Source organism: the organism of the source record quoted next (assembly GCF_019968985.1).
Source record: "MAG: Porospora cf. gigantea B chromosome Unknown PgB_NODE_194_length_29744_cov_115.539, whole genome shotgun sequence".
Lineage (NCBI taxonomy): Eukaryota > Apicomplexa > Conoidasida > Eugregarinorida > Porosporidae > Porospora > Porospora cf. gigantea B.
The window spans coordinates 13,386-29,744 of NW_027178770.1; the positions used below are offsets into that span (position 1 = coordinate 13,386).

General features: G+C 52.7%; 9 protein-coding genes across 23 annotated transcripts; 4 read left to right on the top strand and 5 right to left on the bottom strand.

Annotated features, from left to right (window-relative positions):
• Positions 1 to 440: 440 nt before the first annotated feature.
• KVP17_002420 (uncharacterized protein) lies at positions 441 to 1,562 on the bottom strand (the record flags this gene model as incomplete). Of its 3 annotated transcripts, XM_068518658.1 has the most annotated exons (4): positions 441 to 712; positions 739 to 946; positions 975 to 1,047; positions 1,075 to 1,562. In XM_068518658.1, the coding sequence occupies 4 exons, from the start codon at positions 1,560 to 1,562 to the stop codon at positions 441 to 443; spliced, it is 1,041 nt and encodes a 346-aa protein (XP_068377345.1). The 3 variants fall into 3 exon arrangements, with proteins under 3 accessions (XP_068377345.1, XP_068377346.1, XP_068377347.1); XM_068518659.1 differs by lacking the exons at positions 975 to 1,047; positions 1,075 to 1,562 and having other exon boundaries at positions 739 to 856; XM_068518660.1 differs by lacking the exons at positions 441 to 712; positions 739 to 946; positions 975 to 1,047 and having other exon boundaries at positions 1,071 to 1,562.
• Positions 1,563 to 1,757: 195 nt separating this feature from the next.
• On the top strand, positions 1,758 to 4,125 carry KVP17_002417 (uncharacterized protein; the record flags this gene model as incomplete). Of its 3 annotated transcripts, XM_068518655.1 has the most annotated exons (2): positions 1,758 to 2,402; positions 2,431 to 4,125. In XM_068518655.1, the coding sequence occupies 2 exons, from the start codon at positions 1,758 to 1,760 to the stop codon at positions 4,123 to 4,125; spliced, it is 2,340 nt and encodes a 779-aa protein (XP_068377342.1). The 3 variants fall into 3 exon arrangements, with proteins under 3 accessions (XP_068377342.1, XP_068377340.1, XP_068377341.1); XM_068518653.1 differs by having other exon boundaries at positions 1,758 to 2,438; XM_068518654.1 differs by lacking the exon at positions 1,758 to 2,402 and having other exon boundaries at positions 2,470 to 4,125.
• Positions 4,126 to 4,129: 4 nt separating this feature from the next.
• Positions 4,130 to 6,105, bottom strand: KVP17_002415 (uncharacterized protein; the record flags this gene model as incomplete). 3 transcript variants are annotated; one of them, XM_068518648.1, is made up of 5 exons in its annotated part: positions 4,130 to 4,474; positions 4,503 to 4,625; positions 4,720 to 4,975; positions 5,007 to 5,776; positions 6,097 to 6,105. In XM_068518648.1, 5 exons carry the CDS (start codon positions 6,103 to 6,105, stop codon positions 4,130 to 4,132), a joined length of 1,503 nt encoding a protein of 500 aa, XP_068377335.1.
• Positions 6,106 to 6,263: 158 nt separating this feature from the next.
• Positions 6,264 to 7,597, top strand: KVP17_002416 (uncharacterized protein; the record flags this gene model as incomplete). 3 transcript variants are annotated; one of them, XM_068518650.1, is made up of 4 exons in its annotated part: positions 6,264 to 6,477; positions 6,506 to 6,655; positions 6,683 to 6,858; positions 6,887 to 7,597. In XM_068518650.1, 4 exons carry the CDS (start codon positions 6,264 to 6,266, stop codon positions 7,595 to 7,597), a joined length of 1,251 nt encoding a protein of 416 aa, XP_068377337.1. The 3 variants fall into 3 exon arrangements, with proteins under 3 accessions (XP_068377337.1, XP_068377339.1, XP_068377338.1); XM_068518651.1 differs by lacking the exons at positions 6,264 to 6,477; positions 6,506 to 6,655 and having other exon boundaries at positions 6,703 to 6,858; XM_068518652.1 differs by lacking the exons at positions 6,683 to 6,858; positions 6,887 to 7,597 and having other exon boundaries at positions 6,475 to 6,678.
• A 35-nt stretch (positions 7,598 to 7,632) lies between these two features.
• Positions 7,633 to 11,071, top strand: KVP17_002428 (uncharacterized protein; the record flags this gene model as incomplete). 3 transcript variants are annotated; one of them, XM_068518678.1, is made up of 2 exons in its annotated part: positions 7,633 to 8,806; positions 8,835 to 11,071. In XM_068518678.1, 2 exons carry the CDS (start codon positions 7,633 to 7,635, stop codon positions 11,069 to 11,071), a joined length of 3,411 nt encoding a protein of 1,136 aa, XP_068377365.1. The 3 variants fall into 3 exon arrangements, with proteins under 3 accessions (XP_068377365.1, XP_068377363.1, XP_068377364.1); XM_068518676.1 differs by lacking the exon at positions 8,835 to 11,071 and having other exon boundaries at positions 7,633 to 8,829; XM_068518677.1 differs by lacking the exon at positions 7,633 to 8,806 and having other exon boundaries at positions 9,014 to 11,071.
• A 1-nt stretch (position 11,072) lies between these two features.
• Positions 11,073 to 11,938, bottom strand: KVP17_002427 (uncharacterized protein; the record flags this gene model as incomplete). Of its 3 annotated transcripts, XM_068518673.1 has the most annotated exons (3): positions 11,073 to 11,359; positions 11,388 to 11,744; positions 11,773 to 11,938. In XM_068518673.1, 3 exons carry the CDS (start codon positions 11,936 to 11,938, stop codon positions 11,073 to 11,075), a joined length of 810 nt encoding a protein of 269 aa, XP_068377360.1. The 3 variants fall into 3 exon arrangements, with proteins under 3 accessions (XP_068377360.1, XP_068377361.1, XP_068377362.1); XM_068518674.1 differs by lacking the exons at positions 11,388 to 11,744; positions 11,773 to 11,938 and having other exon boundaries at positions 11,073 to 11,309; XM_068518675.1 differs by lacking the exon at positions 11,073 to 11,359 and having other exon boundaries at positions 11,615 to 11,938.
• Positions 11,939 to 12,220: 282 nt separating this feature from the next.
• KVP17_002424 (uncharacterized protein) lies at positions 12,221 to 14,775 on the top strand (the record flags this gene model as incomplete). Of its 3 annotated transcripts, XM_068518669.1 has the most annotated exons (2): positions 12,221 to 13,333; positions 13,366 to 14,775. In XM_068518669.1, the coding sequence occupies 2 exons, from the start codon at positions 12,221 to 12,223 to the stop codon at positions 14,773 to 14,775; spliced, it is 2,523 nt and encodes an 840-aa protein (XP_068377356.1). The 3 variants fall into 3 exon arrangements, with proteins under 3 accessions (XP_068377356.1, XP_068377354.1, XP_068377355.1); XM_068518667.1 differs by lacking the exon at positions 13,366 to 14,775 and having other exon boundaries at positions 12,221 to 13,339; XM_068518668.1 differs by lacking the exon at positions 12,221 to 13,333 and having other exon boundaries at positions 13,357 to 14,775.
• A 77-nt stretch (positions 14,776 to 14,852) lies between these two features.
• Positions 14,853 to 15,455, bottom strand: KVP17_002423 (uncharacterized protein; the record flags this gene model as incomplete). Its single annotated transcript, XM_068518666.1, has 1 exon — positions 14,853 to 15,455. The coding sequence occupies one exon, from the start codon at positions 15,453 to 15,455 to the stop codon at positions 14,853 to 14,855; it is 603 nt and encodes a 200-aa protein (XP_068377353.1).
• Positions 15,456 to 15,535: 80 nt separating this feature from the next.
• On the bottom strand, positions 15,536 to 15,906 carry KVP17_002419 (uncharacterized protein; the record flags this gene model as incomplete). Its single annotated transcript, XM_068518657.1, has 2 exons — positions 15,536 to 15,819; positions 15,855 to 15,906. The coding sequence occupies 2 exons, from the start codon at positions 15,904 to 15,906 to the stop codon at positions 15,536 to 15,538; spliced, it is 336 nt and encodes a 111-aa protein (XP_068377344.1).
• Between the last annotated feature and the right edge of the window lie 453 nt (positions 15,907 to 16,359).

Here is a 16,359-nt window from a genome sequence, read left to right on the forward strand (position 1 = left end):
AGAGAAGCTCTCCAGGACCCGGTCCATTTGGACTGAAGCCTCTTCCTGTGCAAGGTTCGCCAGTCGTTTCTTGTTTGACCTCCTCACGGTGCAACGCGTCAGTGATGATCTCGTCATTCTTCCAAGAACACTGCCAATCACCCCGCCTGCCGTGGCTCCAATCCCTGTGGCTGCCACTTTCGCCAAGGATTCCGCGCAGGGCTGTACTGCTTACAACGCCCCCTCCGTCTCACAAGCAGAAATTATACAAAGGGTATCCACTGCCGGACACCCACACACGGTACCTTGCAAGTGGTCATAAATCTTTGTCAAGTCGAATGCGCGAAAGGCTCTCTCCTTCCAGCTCGTCGAATCCAGCAGACGGTGGCCTGAGGGAGCAGCCGTTGCCCAGCAAATCACGAAGGATAATCTGCTCACGGAAAACATTTGCGCCAAATGCGTCATGCATTGTGTTCATCTAAGGACTTCTCCTCCTTCACCTCCGGCTCCAGCTTCACCTTGACGTCCCCCTCTACCTTCTGCCGTTTTGGTACAGGAGTCTCCTCTTCCGCTAACTTTCGTTTCTTTCGTAGTTTGCGATGTAATCCGTTGACGGCCTTCACTGCTTTGGTGGCTTTCTCTCCCTCTGCGGCTTTATCCCTGAACGTGAAGTCTACCAGGAGAACACTGGCCCTGTGAACTGCTTCTCTGATCTTGGGCACGCAAGCAAGATCTGTGGTACAGAGCCAACTTCCCTACCGCTTCTAAAAATGATCTGGTAGAAGTCTTCTTCACTCGACACGAAGTCAGCGAAGACGTGTAGGAAAACCGCTAGAGCGACTTGTGTAGGCGTAAAGAGGAAGTGGATGTCGGTCATGTGGAGCTGTAGGGCCAACTGCTCAGCAGCTTGTGTCAGTTTTCCGAACTGCTCATTGACTTTCTTGACATCATCACCAGAAAGGCCTGACTGGATCGAAACTCAACCAAAAACCCACCTTGGCTTGTCGGAACCACTCATTGCAGAGGTTCTGCATGGGCGTTCTGGTGTCCAGAACGAATAGATGGAAGCTGAATGAGAATTGGGCTCCACCTCACTCCAACGCATCCAGAAGTGGAATCTCGAGGTGGCATATCTCTTTGATAGACACTCCCCCGTTCACTCCGGCCAGCAAAGATTTCATGCGAAGGGGCAGCGATGGATCTTGAGACTTCGCTGCCAACAGGATGCACGTGAACAGTACCTTTCTTGGGTCATATAGAATCGCGGAACGCTTCAAGAAGAACCTAGAGTAAAAAGCGACAGCTGAACTTGTAATGGCATATGACATGTTCTTCTCCCTGCATATGTCAAGGAGCCCCTGACCACAGAATTGGACACACAAACGCTCCAGATCCGCATCCAACGTAGCTCCGAGCGCCTCCAGCTGTGCTTCAGCACGCGCCTGCTCTCTTATGGCAACGAGGTGTTCGGGTGACTGAAATATCCAGTGGCGGTAGTGCGTTGATTCCTTAGGGAAGCCCATGGAAAATCCAGAGATGATGGCGAAGGCAAAGAAGGAGATCAAGCGAAGCCGTGCTGGCATGGGAAACGTTGCTGACGCTGAGAACAAGGAAACTAAGAGAAAAGAGAAGAGCCGAATAGCAGGGCGTACCATAGTCAAAGACGTCCCCAGCGAGAGCGAGTCGTCCGCTGAGAGCGAGGATCTTTCTCGTGCCGAACTTATGCTGCGGTTGAAAAAAAATCCTCCTGCGTGACTTGCATAATTCTAATTCTATTAATGGCGGCTCCAACACAGCCAGAGGGTTCGACTAGAGCACCTCAAACTCGTGAAGCTTTTCGTATTCGCGGCGACCTTGGAGATGTCGGACGTAATGCTAGGGGTGAGTGGGCACCTGCAGAGGAAGGCGATGAGTTGGCAATTAAGATGTCGTTCCGAGCGTTTGTGACGACTTTTACCGATTCTGATACTGACAACTTCACTGACGGGAAATATCTTCTGAACTTGCGGAAATTACTGTACGGAAGCCAGTACCAACAGCTGCTGTCGCTGGCCGTGAGCTTGTCAGACGTCGCTGCGTTTGACAACACTCTTCTGAACTATGCCCTTACCTTCCCCGCAGACTCCTTGGTTTTCATGGACGAAGTGGTGACGGACCTCCTTCATGAGGAGATAGAGGGTGAATCTGATTCGTTTGTACGTGTCGCGCTGTACAACCACCCAACGCCTCAGCCTCTGCGCTCACTCAACCCTAACGAACTCGAGACATTGGTTGCCGTTGGCGGTGTGGTCATTCGAGTTTCTTCGGTGCTTCCCGACATGCAAATCGCTGCATTCACCTGCCAGAACACCGTAGTTCGCAACCAGGAAAGCGTGCGTTGCGACTTCCTAACTACAGTTCAACTCATCGAGGGAGAGATAACGGTGAGTGTGGATGACGAACCGCATTCAGGAGCCTAACAGCTGCCCTTCCTGTCATAAGAACCATTCAATGGCTTTGCAACATGACTTATGCGTCTTTGGTTCAAAGCAGCTTCTGAAGCTCCAGGAGCCACCCGACGCAATTCCGGAGGGCGAAGCTCCGAAAAGTGTACAGGTCTACGTCTACGATGACCTCATAGACGTGGCGAAGCCAGGTGATCGGATAGAGGTCACGGGGGTACTCCGAGCCTCCTCTCTACGTACCAGTACTCGGCAACGCACTGTCAAATCTGTCTTTCGCACCTTTGTTGATGCGTGCCACGTTACGTTCAAGTCCACCAGCTCGGAGCACGCTTCACATGTCGACCTTGTGGCCGAGGTGGCGCCTCCGAACTGCGTGCCATCCCCGCCGGCGGAACACCCATTTCCTGCCGAAACGATAGAGGAATTCCTCACGTTCAGCCGACAACGAGACGTGTACTCTCAACTCGTTCAAGCGCTCGCACCGAATATCTGGGAGCATGACGATGTGAAGAAAGGCTTGCTGTGCCAGCTCTTTGGCGGCACCTCAAAGGTCATGGGTGCTAAGAAAGGCCGTGGAGACGTACACATCCTGCTTTGTGGCGATCCCTCTACAGCTAAAAGCCAACTGTTGACCTACAGTCATAAGCTTGCTCCTCGAGGCATCTATACATGTGGTCGAGGGACCAGCGCGGCGGGCCTCACTGCATCAGTCACGAGAGATATGGATACAAAGGAATTCGTCTTGGAGTCGGGCGCTGTCGTGCTGTCTGACCGGGGAATCTGCTGCATTGACGAGTTTGACAAGCTTGATGAGTCTTCTAGGATAATCCTCCACGAGGTGATGGAACAACAAACGGTCTCCATTGCCAAAGCAGGCCTTGTCTGCTCCCTCAACGCCCGGACCGCGATACTGGCCAGCGCCAATCCTATTGGATCTCGTTACGACACCAAAAAGAGTGTTGTGGAAAATATTAACCTTCCTCCGACTCTGCTTTCCAGATTCGATCTCATATATCTGATCCTGGACACATGCGAACCCGAGAAAGACCGAAGCCTGGCACGACACCTCTGCGCCTTGTACAGCACTGAGGGCTCAACGCTCTCCTTCTCTCCGGTTACGAAGGAGTTTTTGACTCAATACATCTCATACGCTAAAGCATTCGTGCATCCTAGATTGGGAACGGAGGCTTCCCAGCGTCTGCTGGAACACTACAGGGAGTTGCGGCTGCAAGGGGTGGACTCAGTTGGGCGGTCGTTGACCGCGACGCCTCGCCAGCTGGAGTCTATCATTCGGATTGCTGAGGCTCAGGCCCGTATGCGACTGCAGTCCCTGGTGACGGTAGACCATGTAGATGAGGCCGTCAGACTCATCAAAGCCTCTACCTACTCCTCAATCGTCGACCCCGTAACTGGACGGATTGACTTCGATCAACTGCACACCGGCATCAGCGATGCTGCTAAAATAAGAAGGGAGTTGCTGGAGAAGGGACTGAAGGAGATTCTGAAGGACCTCCCCACAGGGCAAGCGAGGGATCCTCTGTTGACTGCCCTGAACGGTTTCCTTGAGAGACACGAGCGGCCTTCCCTAGACGAGGGGCGAAGCAGTGGAATCAGATCCGAGGTGGATCCAGTACTGAGAGAAATGGAGAGCACAGGAGCTATTGTAAGAACGAGCGGCGGTTCATATGTCCTAGCGATGTAACGATTTATATGAGACGGTGTGACGACAGCAACTCCACGAAACACTGCTTCTCATGGGTTGAATCAAACCGGATGGGAATGCAATATCCAGATGTCAACTGCACTGCTGCGCAGTTTGGATCCTCTGAAATTGCCGCTCGTGTTTCTATCCGACGCAATTGATCCCGATGACTGAGAATTTTGAAGATCTCTGACAGTTGGACGACTCGAACATTGGCCTCGCAGAACATACTGAGTGTTTGGTCGGCAACATTGAGCTGCATCGTGCACGATAGGCGAGTGCCGTCGGAGAGGAGCAGGAGCACCCCAATTTCGTCCTCCAACCGGTGCTTAAATACCTCAACATCGTTCTGTGTGCATTCTCTCCCCAGAACTCACGCTTGAGACGACATCAGGGCTCTCATACTCCTCTGCAGCCTCTACCTGCTTCCGCCTTGAAGGCATTTCCGTTGTGCAGCACGAGTCTACGTTTCCCATACACCAAAATGGTTCTTTATACCTCTGTACTGTGGGACTTCGGAGCCTCAACTTCGACCAGGCCGAGTCGTTGAACATCTTCCTCAGACGGCTCAACACCGGTGTCGAACACACCCACTCCAAAAACTAGTTGCACGCACTGGTTAGTTCCTGGGGCCGCTTCAACTTCGCCTTCCTCATCCTCTCCGAGCTGACGAAGGCCCGTGTCAATGGGCGTGCAGGTGGCGTCACCAGCCTCTCCCACAGCAGCAAAGAAATCCTTCAGACGCTGCACTAACCTGCTTGGCGTCTGCTCACAGTCAGAGCTGCCGGAATCGGACTCAGAGTCTGATGAGAAGTCCAACTGCATGTATAATCGCCCTTTTACGGTGACACTGAGTTGTTGGCATTGATACTCCACATCACTGCGGATTTGCAGGTTTGCCGAGAGCTGCGTTGGCCTTCTCCTTGAGCTTGGCTTCTTCTTCCTTGTCCTTGGTGTCCTCGCCTTCTTTGAGCTTCTTCTCCTCATCAGTCTCCCCTGTGGCGTCAGTCTTCTGTGGTACGGGCGCTACAGCCTGCTTGGACGGGTCCTTCAACCTTTCGGGACTCGCTTGAGGATCGATAATCATGGTGTCGTCGCCGAAAAGGGCGGTGATCATCTTTGTCTCAGCAGTGATGATCTCGAGGTATGTGAGCATCTTGCCAGTGAGATCTCGGTTCTCGGTCCAGGCGCTGATTACCGCTGTCAACTTGTCACTCAGCATCTTCAGAATAGGGGCCACTTCAACTACGGCGAGGTTGACATCCTTAGCGTGTGCCACTTTTTGGTTGGCTTCCAGAACCCTAAGCAGCAGCTTTTTCTCCTTCTCGTCGAACTTGGGATTCTCCGCGTTGTCTTTGATTAAATGCTCGACCTTTGATCTGTAGGTCGCAGCACTTTCTAGATTGGAGTCCAATCGCTGCCCTTCGGGTTTCTCGGCTACAGTGAACTTCTTCTTGCTTTTGGGTTTTTTCTGCTTGTCAGTCTTTTTCTCTGTTTGGCCGTTGGAAACTGCCACCGCAACTGGCGCCTTGCCCTTCTTGTTATCCTTCTCGCCATTTTTCTTGTTATCCTTCTCGCCATTTTTCTTGTCCTTCTCGCCATTTTTCTTGTCCTTCTCGCCATTTTTCTTGTCCTTCTCGCCCTTCGTGCCCTTCGTGCCATTCGTGCCATTCGTGCCATTCGTGCCCTTGTGCCTTTGGCCTTGTCACCCTTGTTTTTCTTCAAATCGTTCTCCTGTGTCTTGTGCTTGTCCCTGTCCTTCGTTACATCCTTGTCACCTTTTCCCTTCGCGTCATGGCCCTTCTTTTCATCTTTCACATGATTACTCTCCTCGGGACCTGTCTGCAAGACCGACGCAGCGGAGGACTCCGAATCCGTTTCAACATTCTGGAGGGCTGACGCCGAGTTTTCCCAAAGCGAGAGGGCGTCCCCTGCGGAGAACACAAATAGAAAGCTGGAAACACAGCTTACAAATCGCATGCGAATTCTTCTGGCACCCTATCAATATTTGTATCCTCATGTCTACTAGTACAAAGACTTTGCCCTGTTGTCCTTTGTGTAGCGATGTCACGGACTTTTTAACGAAGTCCATCTCTGAGATGGAGAATATTTGCCGGAGGAAATAATTGTTATCACCGATGATTTGGAAGGTAACTCTGCTGTGTGTTTCAGCCAACGCACTGCGATTACGTGATCCAAGCAAAGTGATCATTCCGATTGGACAAGCTAAATTGCCGACGGCGCCAGCGCCGAGCCCAGCGACGACAGACACCGGCAGCCACTCAGACAATACCTTCTCTGAAGCAGCCAGGGACTCCCTCAAAGAGAAACATTCTGCGGCCGTGTCGCATGGTGAGAGGCCAGATTGCACTCCACCCAGAGCTGGCCTTGCAGAACAGAATTAACTCTGAATCCGAGGAAAAGAAGCACATAATGGACATGGAATTGAAAGATGCACAAGCAGAGAAATCTCGTGCTGAGAAAGAGAAGGCCGATGTCACCCACAAGCTGCATATGATGGAAGAAAAAGGTGGGACCCACAGGGAAGATTAATTAGACAGACACGATGAGAAGGAGATGCAAGAAAAGACAAAGGCCGAGTCGAAGGAGATTTCCGCAGAAAAGCAGAATCTGGAGGACCAGGTTAGCGACTTGTCCGGGGAATCAATTGCACTGGGTGAAGCCCTCTCCAAAGAACGCGAGGACGTTGAGAAAGAGGCTATGGAAGGGGAGGTGAGCCAATGCTGAGGCGAAGATACAGGAAAAGCTCAAGGAGGAAGAGGAAGCGGAGAACTCCAACATTGAAGAGTCCGTCGCCAACAGCAAGAACAAAGCCGCGAAGCGTGATGCTCTAACGGATCCGGACTCTCCCTGCACCAACTCCGAACCCGAGAAGGCTGCCGAAAAGGCGCAGAAGGCGATAGTGGAAGAAGCTGATCATCTGGAGAAACAGCAAAAGATTGAGGAGTGCGCACCCCTCGGCCCAATAGCTGTCGCCGACAAGCCCAAGCTCAAGCCTGGACTTGAGAGTCAGGAGCCCATTCTAGGCCCCGACGGGAAGCCCCTGAAGGGACCCGACGGCAGGGTGGTCTACAAGAAAAAAGGAGCAGCGGATGGGGACGTGGACTGCTTGCCGCCTCCGCCTCTTGTCGCAGCAGAGAAACCTGAGGGAGAGATGGCAGCGACACCAGAGGGACAAGCGGAAGCCGAGAACCCTGCGCCCAACGGAGAAGCGAATGGGGAGGGACAATTGCCAGAGGAGGAGAAATTGCCAGAGGAGGAAGCAGCTGCATCGGAGGAAGCGCCAGCTGAGGCATCAGAGGAAGCGCCAGCTGAGGCAGCAGAGGAACCTGCTGAAGCGGCAGAGGAACCTGCTGAAGCGGCAGAGGAACCTGCTGAAGCGGCAGCTGAAGGCGACAGCCTCTTAACCACAGGATTCAAGAAGCTCACAAATCAGACTCCCTTGCAGTGATGTGCTATGAAACAAGTGAAAAACCTCCAATTGCAATGGATCTCCATAAGAGCGTGGGGTCTGTCGAGGACAAATGGAAGCTGCTGCCCGCCTACTTGAAGAGTAAGGGTCTCGTCAAGCAACACATCGACTCATTCGATTATTTCGTCAAGCATGAGATGAAACAGATCATTAGAGCCCCTTCCAACCGTGTTATCCGCAGCGAGGTCGAGCGGACGTTCTTCATTGAGTTTCTGGATGTTCGTCTTGGCACCCCGCACATTGAGGCAAACTGTGTGACTCAGAGTCTGACCCCCATGATGTGCAGGCATAGGGACATCACGTACAATGCACCTGTGCTCGTCGACATCGAGTTTCTAAGAGGAAACAGTATAGTTCGGCGACGGAATGTTGAAATCGGACGACTGCCTGTGATGCTGAAATCCTGCGCCTGCGTCCTCCATGGCAAAAGCGACGAACGGCTTCGTAGATTAGGAGAGTGCACCAAAGACCCAGGCGGCTACTTCGTGGTGAAGGGCACGGAAAAGGTGATTCTCATGCAAGAGCAGCTGAGCAAGAACCGAATCATTGTGGAGAAGGATGCGAAGGGCTTCTTCATAGCATCCGTAACCTCAGCATCAGCTGAATCCAAAAGCCGAACATTGGTTGTGTATCGCAACAACAAGCTTTACCTACGACACAACTCCTTCAGCGACGACGTCCCTTTTGTGGTCGCGCTTAAAGCCATGGGCGTCATTTCCGATCAGGAGATTTTCCAGTTGATCGGATGGGATGAAGCGTACACACACGCTCTAGTCCTCAGTATTGAGGACTGCATCACTGAGGAGATCTTCACCCAGAAAGCAGCACTAGTATTTCTTGGGAAAAAGATGCGTCCAAGGTTTTTCAAGGCTCAGAAGGCCGCTACAAAGGCGGAAGATACCAATTTGGACGAGTCTATGGATTTCCTTCATCGGATTCTACTGAGTCACATCCCAGACACCGCTGGCAACCAAATGGCGCCGAAAGTTCGATTCCTGGCGCTGATGGCACGGCGTGCAATCGACGCTTCCGTAGATCCGACGCATCTGGATGACAAGGACTACTACGGCAACAAAAGGCTTGAACTGGCTGGTCAAATGGTATCACTACTTTTCGAAGATTTGTTCAAGCGGTTCTGTACGCAGACACAAAAGATGGCAGACCAAATGCTTACGAAATGGGTGCAATGTAGGGGCCTACGGGATTTCTGACACAGCGTCCAAGAACGATCCTTCACAATACCCTGATTGCTGTCGGAATCTCTCCACCGACATTCTCACTAAGGGATTCCAAACTGCCCTAAGCACCGGCAATTGGAATATCAAGCGATTCAAGATCGAACGCAGTGGGGTTAGCCAAGTCCTGAACCGGCTGTCGTACATCGCTACCCTAGGTATGATGACTCGTCTGAACAGCAACGTCGACAAAGGGCTGAAATGCGCAGGACCCCGATGGCTACAACCTTCACAGTGGGGATTACTCTGTCCCTGTGATACCCCCGAAGGCGAAGCCTGCGGCTTGGTCAAAAACCTGTCTCTGATGACTCACGTAACCAATGACGAGGACGACACTCCGCTCGTCAGAATCGCCTACGCGTTGGGGGTGGAGGCCGCTACTGCTATCAGCGGTGAAGAACTCCATGATCCCGGCACTTGTATCGTTTTCCTGAACGGCCTCGTTTTAGGCGTACACCGGGGCCCCGCATATCTGATGCGCTCTTTCCGACGCCTCAGGCGTATGAGCAAAATCGGCCAGTTCGTATCGATCTTCGAGAACCCCCTTCATAGAGCAATATACATTGCCAGCGATGGTGGTCGTCTGTCACGTCCATTGATCATCGTGGAGGATGGACAGAGTCGCTTAACTAACCAGCACATGCAAAAACTGGCTGAGTCGGAAATCGACTTCATGGATCTGCTACGGACAGCAGTCTTGGAGTGGATCGATGTAAACGAAGAAAACAGCTGTCTGATTGCTATTCGCGAGGAGAATATCACACCGGATACCACACATCTCGAGATAGACCCCTTGACAATGATGGGAGTTGTAGCGGGACTTATCCCCTACCCCAACCACAACCAGTCACCTCGGAACACCTACCAGTGCGCCATGGGCAAGCAAGCAATGGGAGCGATTGCATACAACCAGTTCAACCGCACAGACTCGGTCATGTATCTTCTGGTGTATCCGCAACGACCACTAGTCCAAACCCGGACGCTGGAGTTCATCAAGTGGTGGGAGCTTCCCGCCGGCCACAACTGCAGCGTGGCGGTAATGAGCTACAGTGGTTACGACATCGAGGATGCTATTTGCATGAATCGAGGGTCAATCGACCGTGGCTTCGGACGGTGTTATGTCCTCAAGCGTCAAAGCACTGAGTTGAAACGCTACCCCAATGGAGCTCAGGACATGGTGCTTCCCCCACCTGATGGAACAGGCCAAGGAAAGTCAAAATCCCGCGCTGTAAACACCAGATTCGCATGCCTAGACGACGATGGTGTTGGACGTGTAGGTGCATTGGTGAGCGAGGATCAGGTCTACATCAACAAGCACGTCCCCGTCATCACGAAAGACGCATTGGTTGACCAGCGGAGTGTGGACTCAAGCTACAGACCTGACACTGTACGATACAAGGCACCTGTTCCCGCTTTCATCGACAAAATCGTTGTCGCTGAAAACCACGAAGGCAACCGTGTCTATAAGTGCTGCTTCCGGCAGGTCCGGAAGCCCGAGTACGGGGACAAATTTAGTTCTCGCCACGGACAGAAAGGCGTGGTGGGGTTCATTGTTGAGCCGGAAGACATGCCATTCACAGAATCGGGCTGGACCCCCGACCTGATTATGAATCCGCATGGTTTCCCAAGTCGGATGACAATTGGAAAGATGCTGGAGCTGCTTGGGGGTAAAAGTGCTCTGTTGGATGGAAAGGTTAAGTACGGAACGGCCTTTGGAGGTACGCCACTCCACGAGATCGAAGGTATCTTGACTGCAAATGGCTTCCACTACAGCGGAAAGGAGTACCTCACATCCGGCATCACCGGGCAAGCCCTCCAGACATATATCTTCACCGGCCCTATCTACTATCAGAAGCTCAAACACATGGTTCAGGATAAGATTCATGCGCGTGGCCGAGGACCTCGCCAAATGCTCACACGTCAACCGACAGAAGGTCGAGCTAAGATGGGTGGTCTGCGACTCGGGGAGATGGAACGTGATTGTTTGGTGGCCTACGGAGCTGCGAATCTGCTGATTGAACGGCTAATGCTCTCTAGCGACGCGTTCAAAGCCTACGTTTGCGCCACGTGCGGTCTTCTGGTTAGCCCAAACTGGTGTCAGTTCTGCAAGTCCGAGTCTAACGTAACTGTGATTCAGCTGCCATATGCCTGTAAACTGCTGTTTCAGGAGATGCTGAGCATGAATGTGGCGTGCAGATTACGCCTTAAGGAAACATGACTCAAGCTTGACGTTCCACGTCGAGGAGCTGATCCCGGAGAGCCCTGTTTTGTTTCTTGCTATCCTCCAACTCCAATGTCAGACGAGCAATTTCAGCATCAACATAGGCACTCTGGTAGTGAGCGTGAGTTGGATCCGCGGGGATAATAATGGATGGGGGTGAAACCACCACTCGATTGAAGGGAGGGTAGTCCTCGCTCCCAGCGCCAAGCCGCTCACGGCGTACAGGTTGCACCATGACAACAGTTCTTCGAGCAGTCCGGTGACGATGCTCGCTCATTGCACGGACTGGATGACGAACGCCACCAAATCTTACACATGATCACGACGCACGTCACGAGACCCAGCGACGCTATCCCAATCGGCAGCCAAAACCACATCATCTGCGTCCAGAAGTCTCCCTGGGGCGTCGGACACTGGCCACCGTCCACGAAGGCCACTAGCTGGTTGGAGGGGCAAGATTTCGTCCCATCTAGAGGGTAGGGCAGGCAGAGCTGGCTGGCCTCGCACCACTGGCAGTTCGACGTGCGATGGTCTCCGCAGTCAACACAGGAAGAGAAGTTGCCACAACTCGACGACACGTCCCTGAATGGAAGGGACTCGACATCCACCACAGGAATTGTGTCGTGTGGACCGAGGCTCACAGTGAAAGTAGGAACTTTCGTCGTGATGTCTGCGTGGGCTCGTCTGGGTGCCCTCACGGCTTTTCTGGTCAGCATCAGGGATTACATCCGCATCAGGGATTACATCATCAGCATCCGAGTCCGCATCAGGGTCCGCATCAGGGACAGCATCAGGGTCCGGAACGGCTTCAGGGACTGCATCAGGGTCCGGAACTTTGGACTGTTCGGTGGGAATAGTAATCATGGATAATGGATATTCCTATATTGGCGTCCAGAAACCAGCAGGGGCATGGCCCCCCCAGATAAGCAACCCACAATGGCCAAGAGACGCGAGATGAGGATTAGGTGTGAAGGCTTTTTGGAGTTTACAGAGCGATCTGGGAGATACGTGTCATTTCCAATTTACTTTTCCCCCAGTCATATGGACCGCTGATTCACACAGACGCCCAGAATGTGCTGCATACGATCGATGGTACCAGCGGCACTCAGCTACGTTTCGCACCCCTGAATTTCATATTTAAGCCGAATGCAAGACCAGAAGAGCGCCGTAGTTCTCGACAATGGCTCGGGCCTCATGAAGGCGGGATATGCTGGAGATGATGCTCCCGCATCAGTGTTTCTCTCCGTGGTGGGACGTCCTAAGCACCGTAACGTCATGGTTGGCACGGAGACACGTGACATGTATGTGGGCGAAGAAGCCATGGCGAGGAGAGGCGTGCTTACGTTGGATTACCCTCTGGCAAATGGAATCGTCCGAAACTGGGCCGAAATGGAGGCGATTTGGCGAAACACTTACGACTCAGAGCTTCGATGCGACCCTGAGGAGAGGGCGTTACTTCTCACTGAAGCACCGCGGAATCCCCGCCAAAACCGCGAGAAGATGTGCGAAGTCATGTTTGAGAAGTTCGGCGTACCTGCCCTCTACATCAGCATCCAGGCTGTCCTGGCGCTTTATGCGTCGGGAAGAACCACAGGCATCGTCTGCGATAGCGGTGATGGGGTGACGCATACAGTACCGATATTTGAGGGGTACTCGTTGCCACACGCTGTGGGGCGAATGGATGTTGCTGGTAGAGAGCTCACCAACTACCTTCAGAAGCTTCTGGCTGAGGAAGGACTCACCTTGACGACGTCCGCTGAAGTCGAGACCGTGAAGAAGATTAAGGAAACTGTTTGCTACCTGGCGGAGGATTTCAACACGCTCAACAACAGCACCAAAGTAGACACCGCATCCTTCGAGTTGCCTGATGGCGCTATCATCAACGTCGGTCATGCGCGATTCAAATGTCCTGAAGCCCTATTCGAGCCTTCCATGCTTGGAAGAGAAGACCCCGGAATACACAGGCTGATTCGAAACTCCATCCAGGCATCTGACTTGGACATTCGTCGGGAGATGTGGGAAAACGTAATCCTTTCAGGAGGATCTACCTGCTTTCGGAATATCGATATTCGTCTGCTACACGACTTGCGATCAATCGCTCCGCCTAACAGCAAGGTTAAGGTAATCGCTCCGCCTGAAAGAAATTATTCCGTCTGGATTGGAGGGTCCATTCTGGCGTCTCTCTCGAGCTTCCAGGACATGTGGATCGCAAGAGAGGACTATGACGAGTTCGGAGCTGGGATCGTGCACAAGAAGTGTGTGTGATAAATCGACAAAATTGCATGACTGAGTCAACTGCGCCTGTGGAAACGCCTACCGACGAGCCTCCGACCTATGCAAAGATCCTAGAAGACTCGCTGGAATGGTTGGCAAATCCCCAACAACACGGCCAAAAGCTCCTCCGCAAGCTGTACACGCTCAGACGCACGGTGGAGCTTCCTGCCCTATTAAAGATGGCGGAAAAGTACGGCCCTGTGGAAGCAATAGAATCGCTGTTTCTGTTAGAACTCCCAGAAGAAGGCCGCGGGAAAGTCACTGCCGACGGAGGTCTCTGCGCCTATTGGGTTTTGCTCAATACGGTGATCGCCATCACCGACCGGGCAATCAAGCGCTATGATCCTTTGGGCATTCAGAAAACCGATACTCAAATCTTAGAGCTTGCGCGGCCCCTCGCAGACCTCTTGTTGACTGAGGGGCTTCGACTTGCAACTCCGGAAACAGATGCCATCATTGCTCGAGGCATATTGCACTTCTTTCGAGTCTTGGAGTTGTTGGGTTGCCCAGAGATGGCAAAGCAACGTCTAATGCAAGCCTTCCAAAAGGGTAAGCTCCATAGCCTGCCAGAGGTGCAAGCCTCGAGTGCAAACTGCATACTGAGGTTACTGCTGCTAACCAGTTCGTATGAAGAGGCCACGCAATTCGCTTTGTTGGCGTCGTTTCCCTCGGATTCCACAAATGTGGCGTCCTTCGCTCGATACTTGTTGACAATAGGAGAGATTCAAGCTCTCAGAATGGAATATGATGATGCTATCCAGAAAATCAAGCTAGCTCTGCGGAAGACCCATAATCGCGGTGCCTTCCTTCGGAAAGCCATCCGCCTCCTCATCGTTCTTGAGCTTTTGACAGGAGGTCAGCCATCTCGCACTCTCTTCGAGGATGGGTCGTTGTCCGAGTACGAAGCTTTGGTGCTTGCTGTACGAGTTGGAGACCTACAAGAGTTCGGCAAGGTGGTAATGCTGCACGAGGAGACGTTTCGTCGACAGGGCACGTTGAAGCTTGTGCTTCGACTTCGGCATGCCGTACTAAGAATGGGACTCAAAAACATTGACAAGGCATATCAGAAGATCCCTCTGACGAGAGTGATGCAGAAACTCGGCCTCGAGTCCGTAAGCGAAGCTGAAGGAGTCGTGTGTCAGGGCGTTGCGGACGGGATCTTCAACGGAACTCTCAATCACGAAACTCAAATCCTGCAGTGTAAATCTGCTGCGAACAACGTTGGAGCTGTTGGCGAGCTTACTAAACGTGTACAACTCGTTCTGCAGTTGCACGAGGAGGCGCTAGTGTCGGTGCCCTACGAGGTTGCGGAGGAGGAAGATCCTGACCAGAAGACCAAGCAGTTGGAAAAGGAGCGGATGGAAAACGAGGAGCGGCTCCTTATGGTGGAGGAATCTGAGATGTTCGATTTCGAGGACTTTGAATAATTCACATTCTAGATGTTTGAATTCGCGTTCTAAACCTTCCAACATCGGCATCATAAACTCAACGTAGTTACATTAGCTCAAGAGGCCTTGCTTAACAGTCCCTTCCTCGCACTCTCTTGACCTCGACCCTGGCGCAGCCCTTCCAACAATATGCACGCCTTGCAAACTTCGCCTGACGTCATGTAGCCGCAGCGGCTGCACTTCCCCAGCGTTCTGCGGCCTGCTTCCATCACCGGCACCAGGTGAGCCCCGGAATGAATAATTCCAAGTATGGTTCGCGGATCTACACTCTCAAGGTCTTTGACGAGTGAGCGGGTCGTTCCCCTGTAGGCGCCGGGCGCGTAAGAGCATTCAGTCGAGAAGAAGGGGATGCGATTGAAGTGAGCGTAAAGCACCACCTCCTTCTCATAAACGTATGTCAGCGGCTTGCAGCGAGGAAGGCTGGACTCGTTTCGACCAGTCATGAGGTCAGTCGTACGGCCGAGCCGAGCAGTGTCGCCTCTTTGAAGGTTCATGAGGATCGTTTCCGCGCAGTCGTCAGCATTGTGGCCCGTGCACAGCTTATTGGCGCCTAGTAGAACTGAGCCTCTGTCTAAAGCCTGACGTCGAAATACGCCACAAAAGGTGCCTGGTGTCAGCTGCCGATTACAACCCACAGTTATTCTTCCGGCCTGCAGCATTTACGATGTCATCCATTGACCAACCAAAGAGATCTTTGTAGGAGAGCACCAGCAACCTGAATGCCACACCCACACAGAGCTCACGGCAGGCTGTACATCTTCTGATTTTGTTTGACAACCTCTAGGGAATCGTCTCGGTACCCTGTAATCCCCTCGTCGATGGCCAAAAGCTTCAAGTCCAGCCCCATCTCGTATCGAGCGTTGATCCGAAATAGAATCTCTGCGAGTACCGATGAATCCTTGCCTCCCGAGACTCCTATGGCAACCTTGTCACCTTCATCAAACAGCTGATGCTTGACACACGTGGAGTAGACCTCATCTTCGAGAGTAGTTGAGAAGCATTTTACGCAAAGCCTCGTTTTGGCTGGAAAAATATTACGGTGTCGATAATCCGTTTACCAGCAGGTCGAATGATAGCCGCCTTCCCCCCGCATTCATCGCACTCATTCATCGAAAATCGTGCAATTCATTATGTCGAGTGTGGACGTCACCTTCAAGACCTCAGGAGGCAAGCAGCTAAGCGCGAAGCTTCCTTCGACTGCCAGCGTGGTCGACTGCAAACAGCACGTAGCCCAGGAGACAGGGCTGGCATCCAAAGACGGTCTTAAGATCATATACCGAGGTCGCATTCTGAAAGATGAGGAAACCTTCACCAGTCTCAAGATCGAAGACTCGTGCATCATGCACGCCGTTGGAGGCAAGCCAGCTTCTGCTCCTAGCACGTCTCCCCCTACTACCACTCCAGCAGCCGCTCCAGCGGCTGCACCCCGTCCTGACATTGCTAGTCTGTTTGGAGGCGCGGGTATGCCAGGCATGGGTGGTGCGGGCATGCCAGGCATGGGAGGTGCAGGCATGCCAGGCATGGGAGGTGCAGGCATGCCTGGCGGGATGAACCTCGACAACG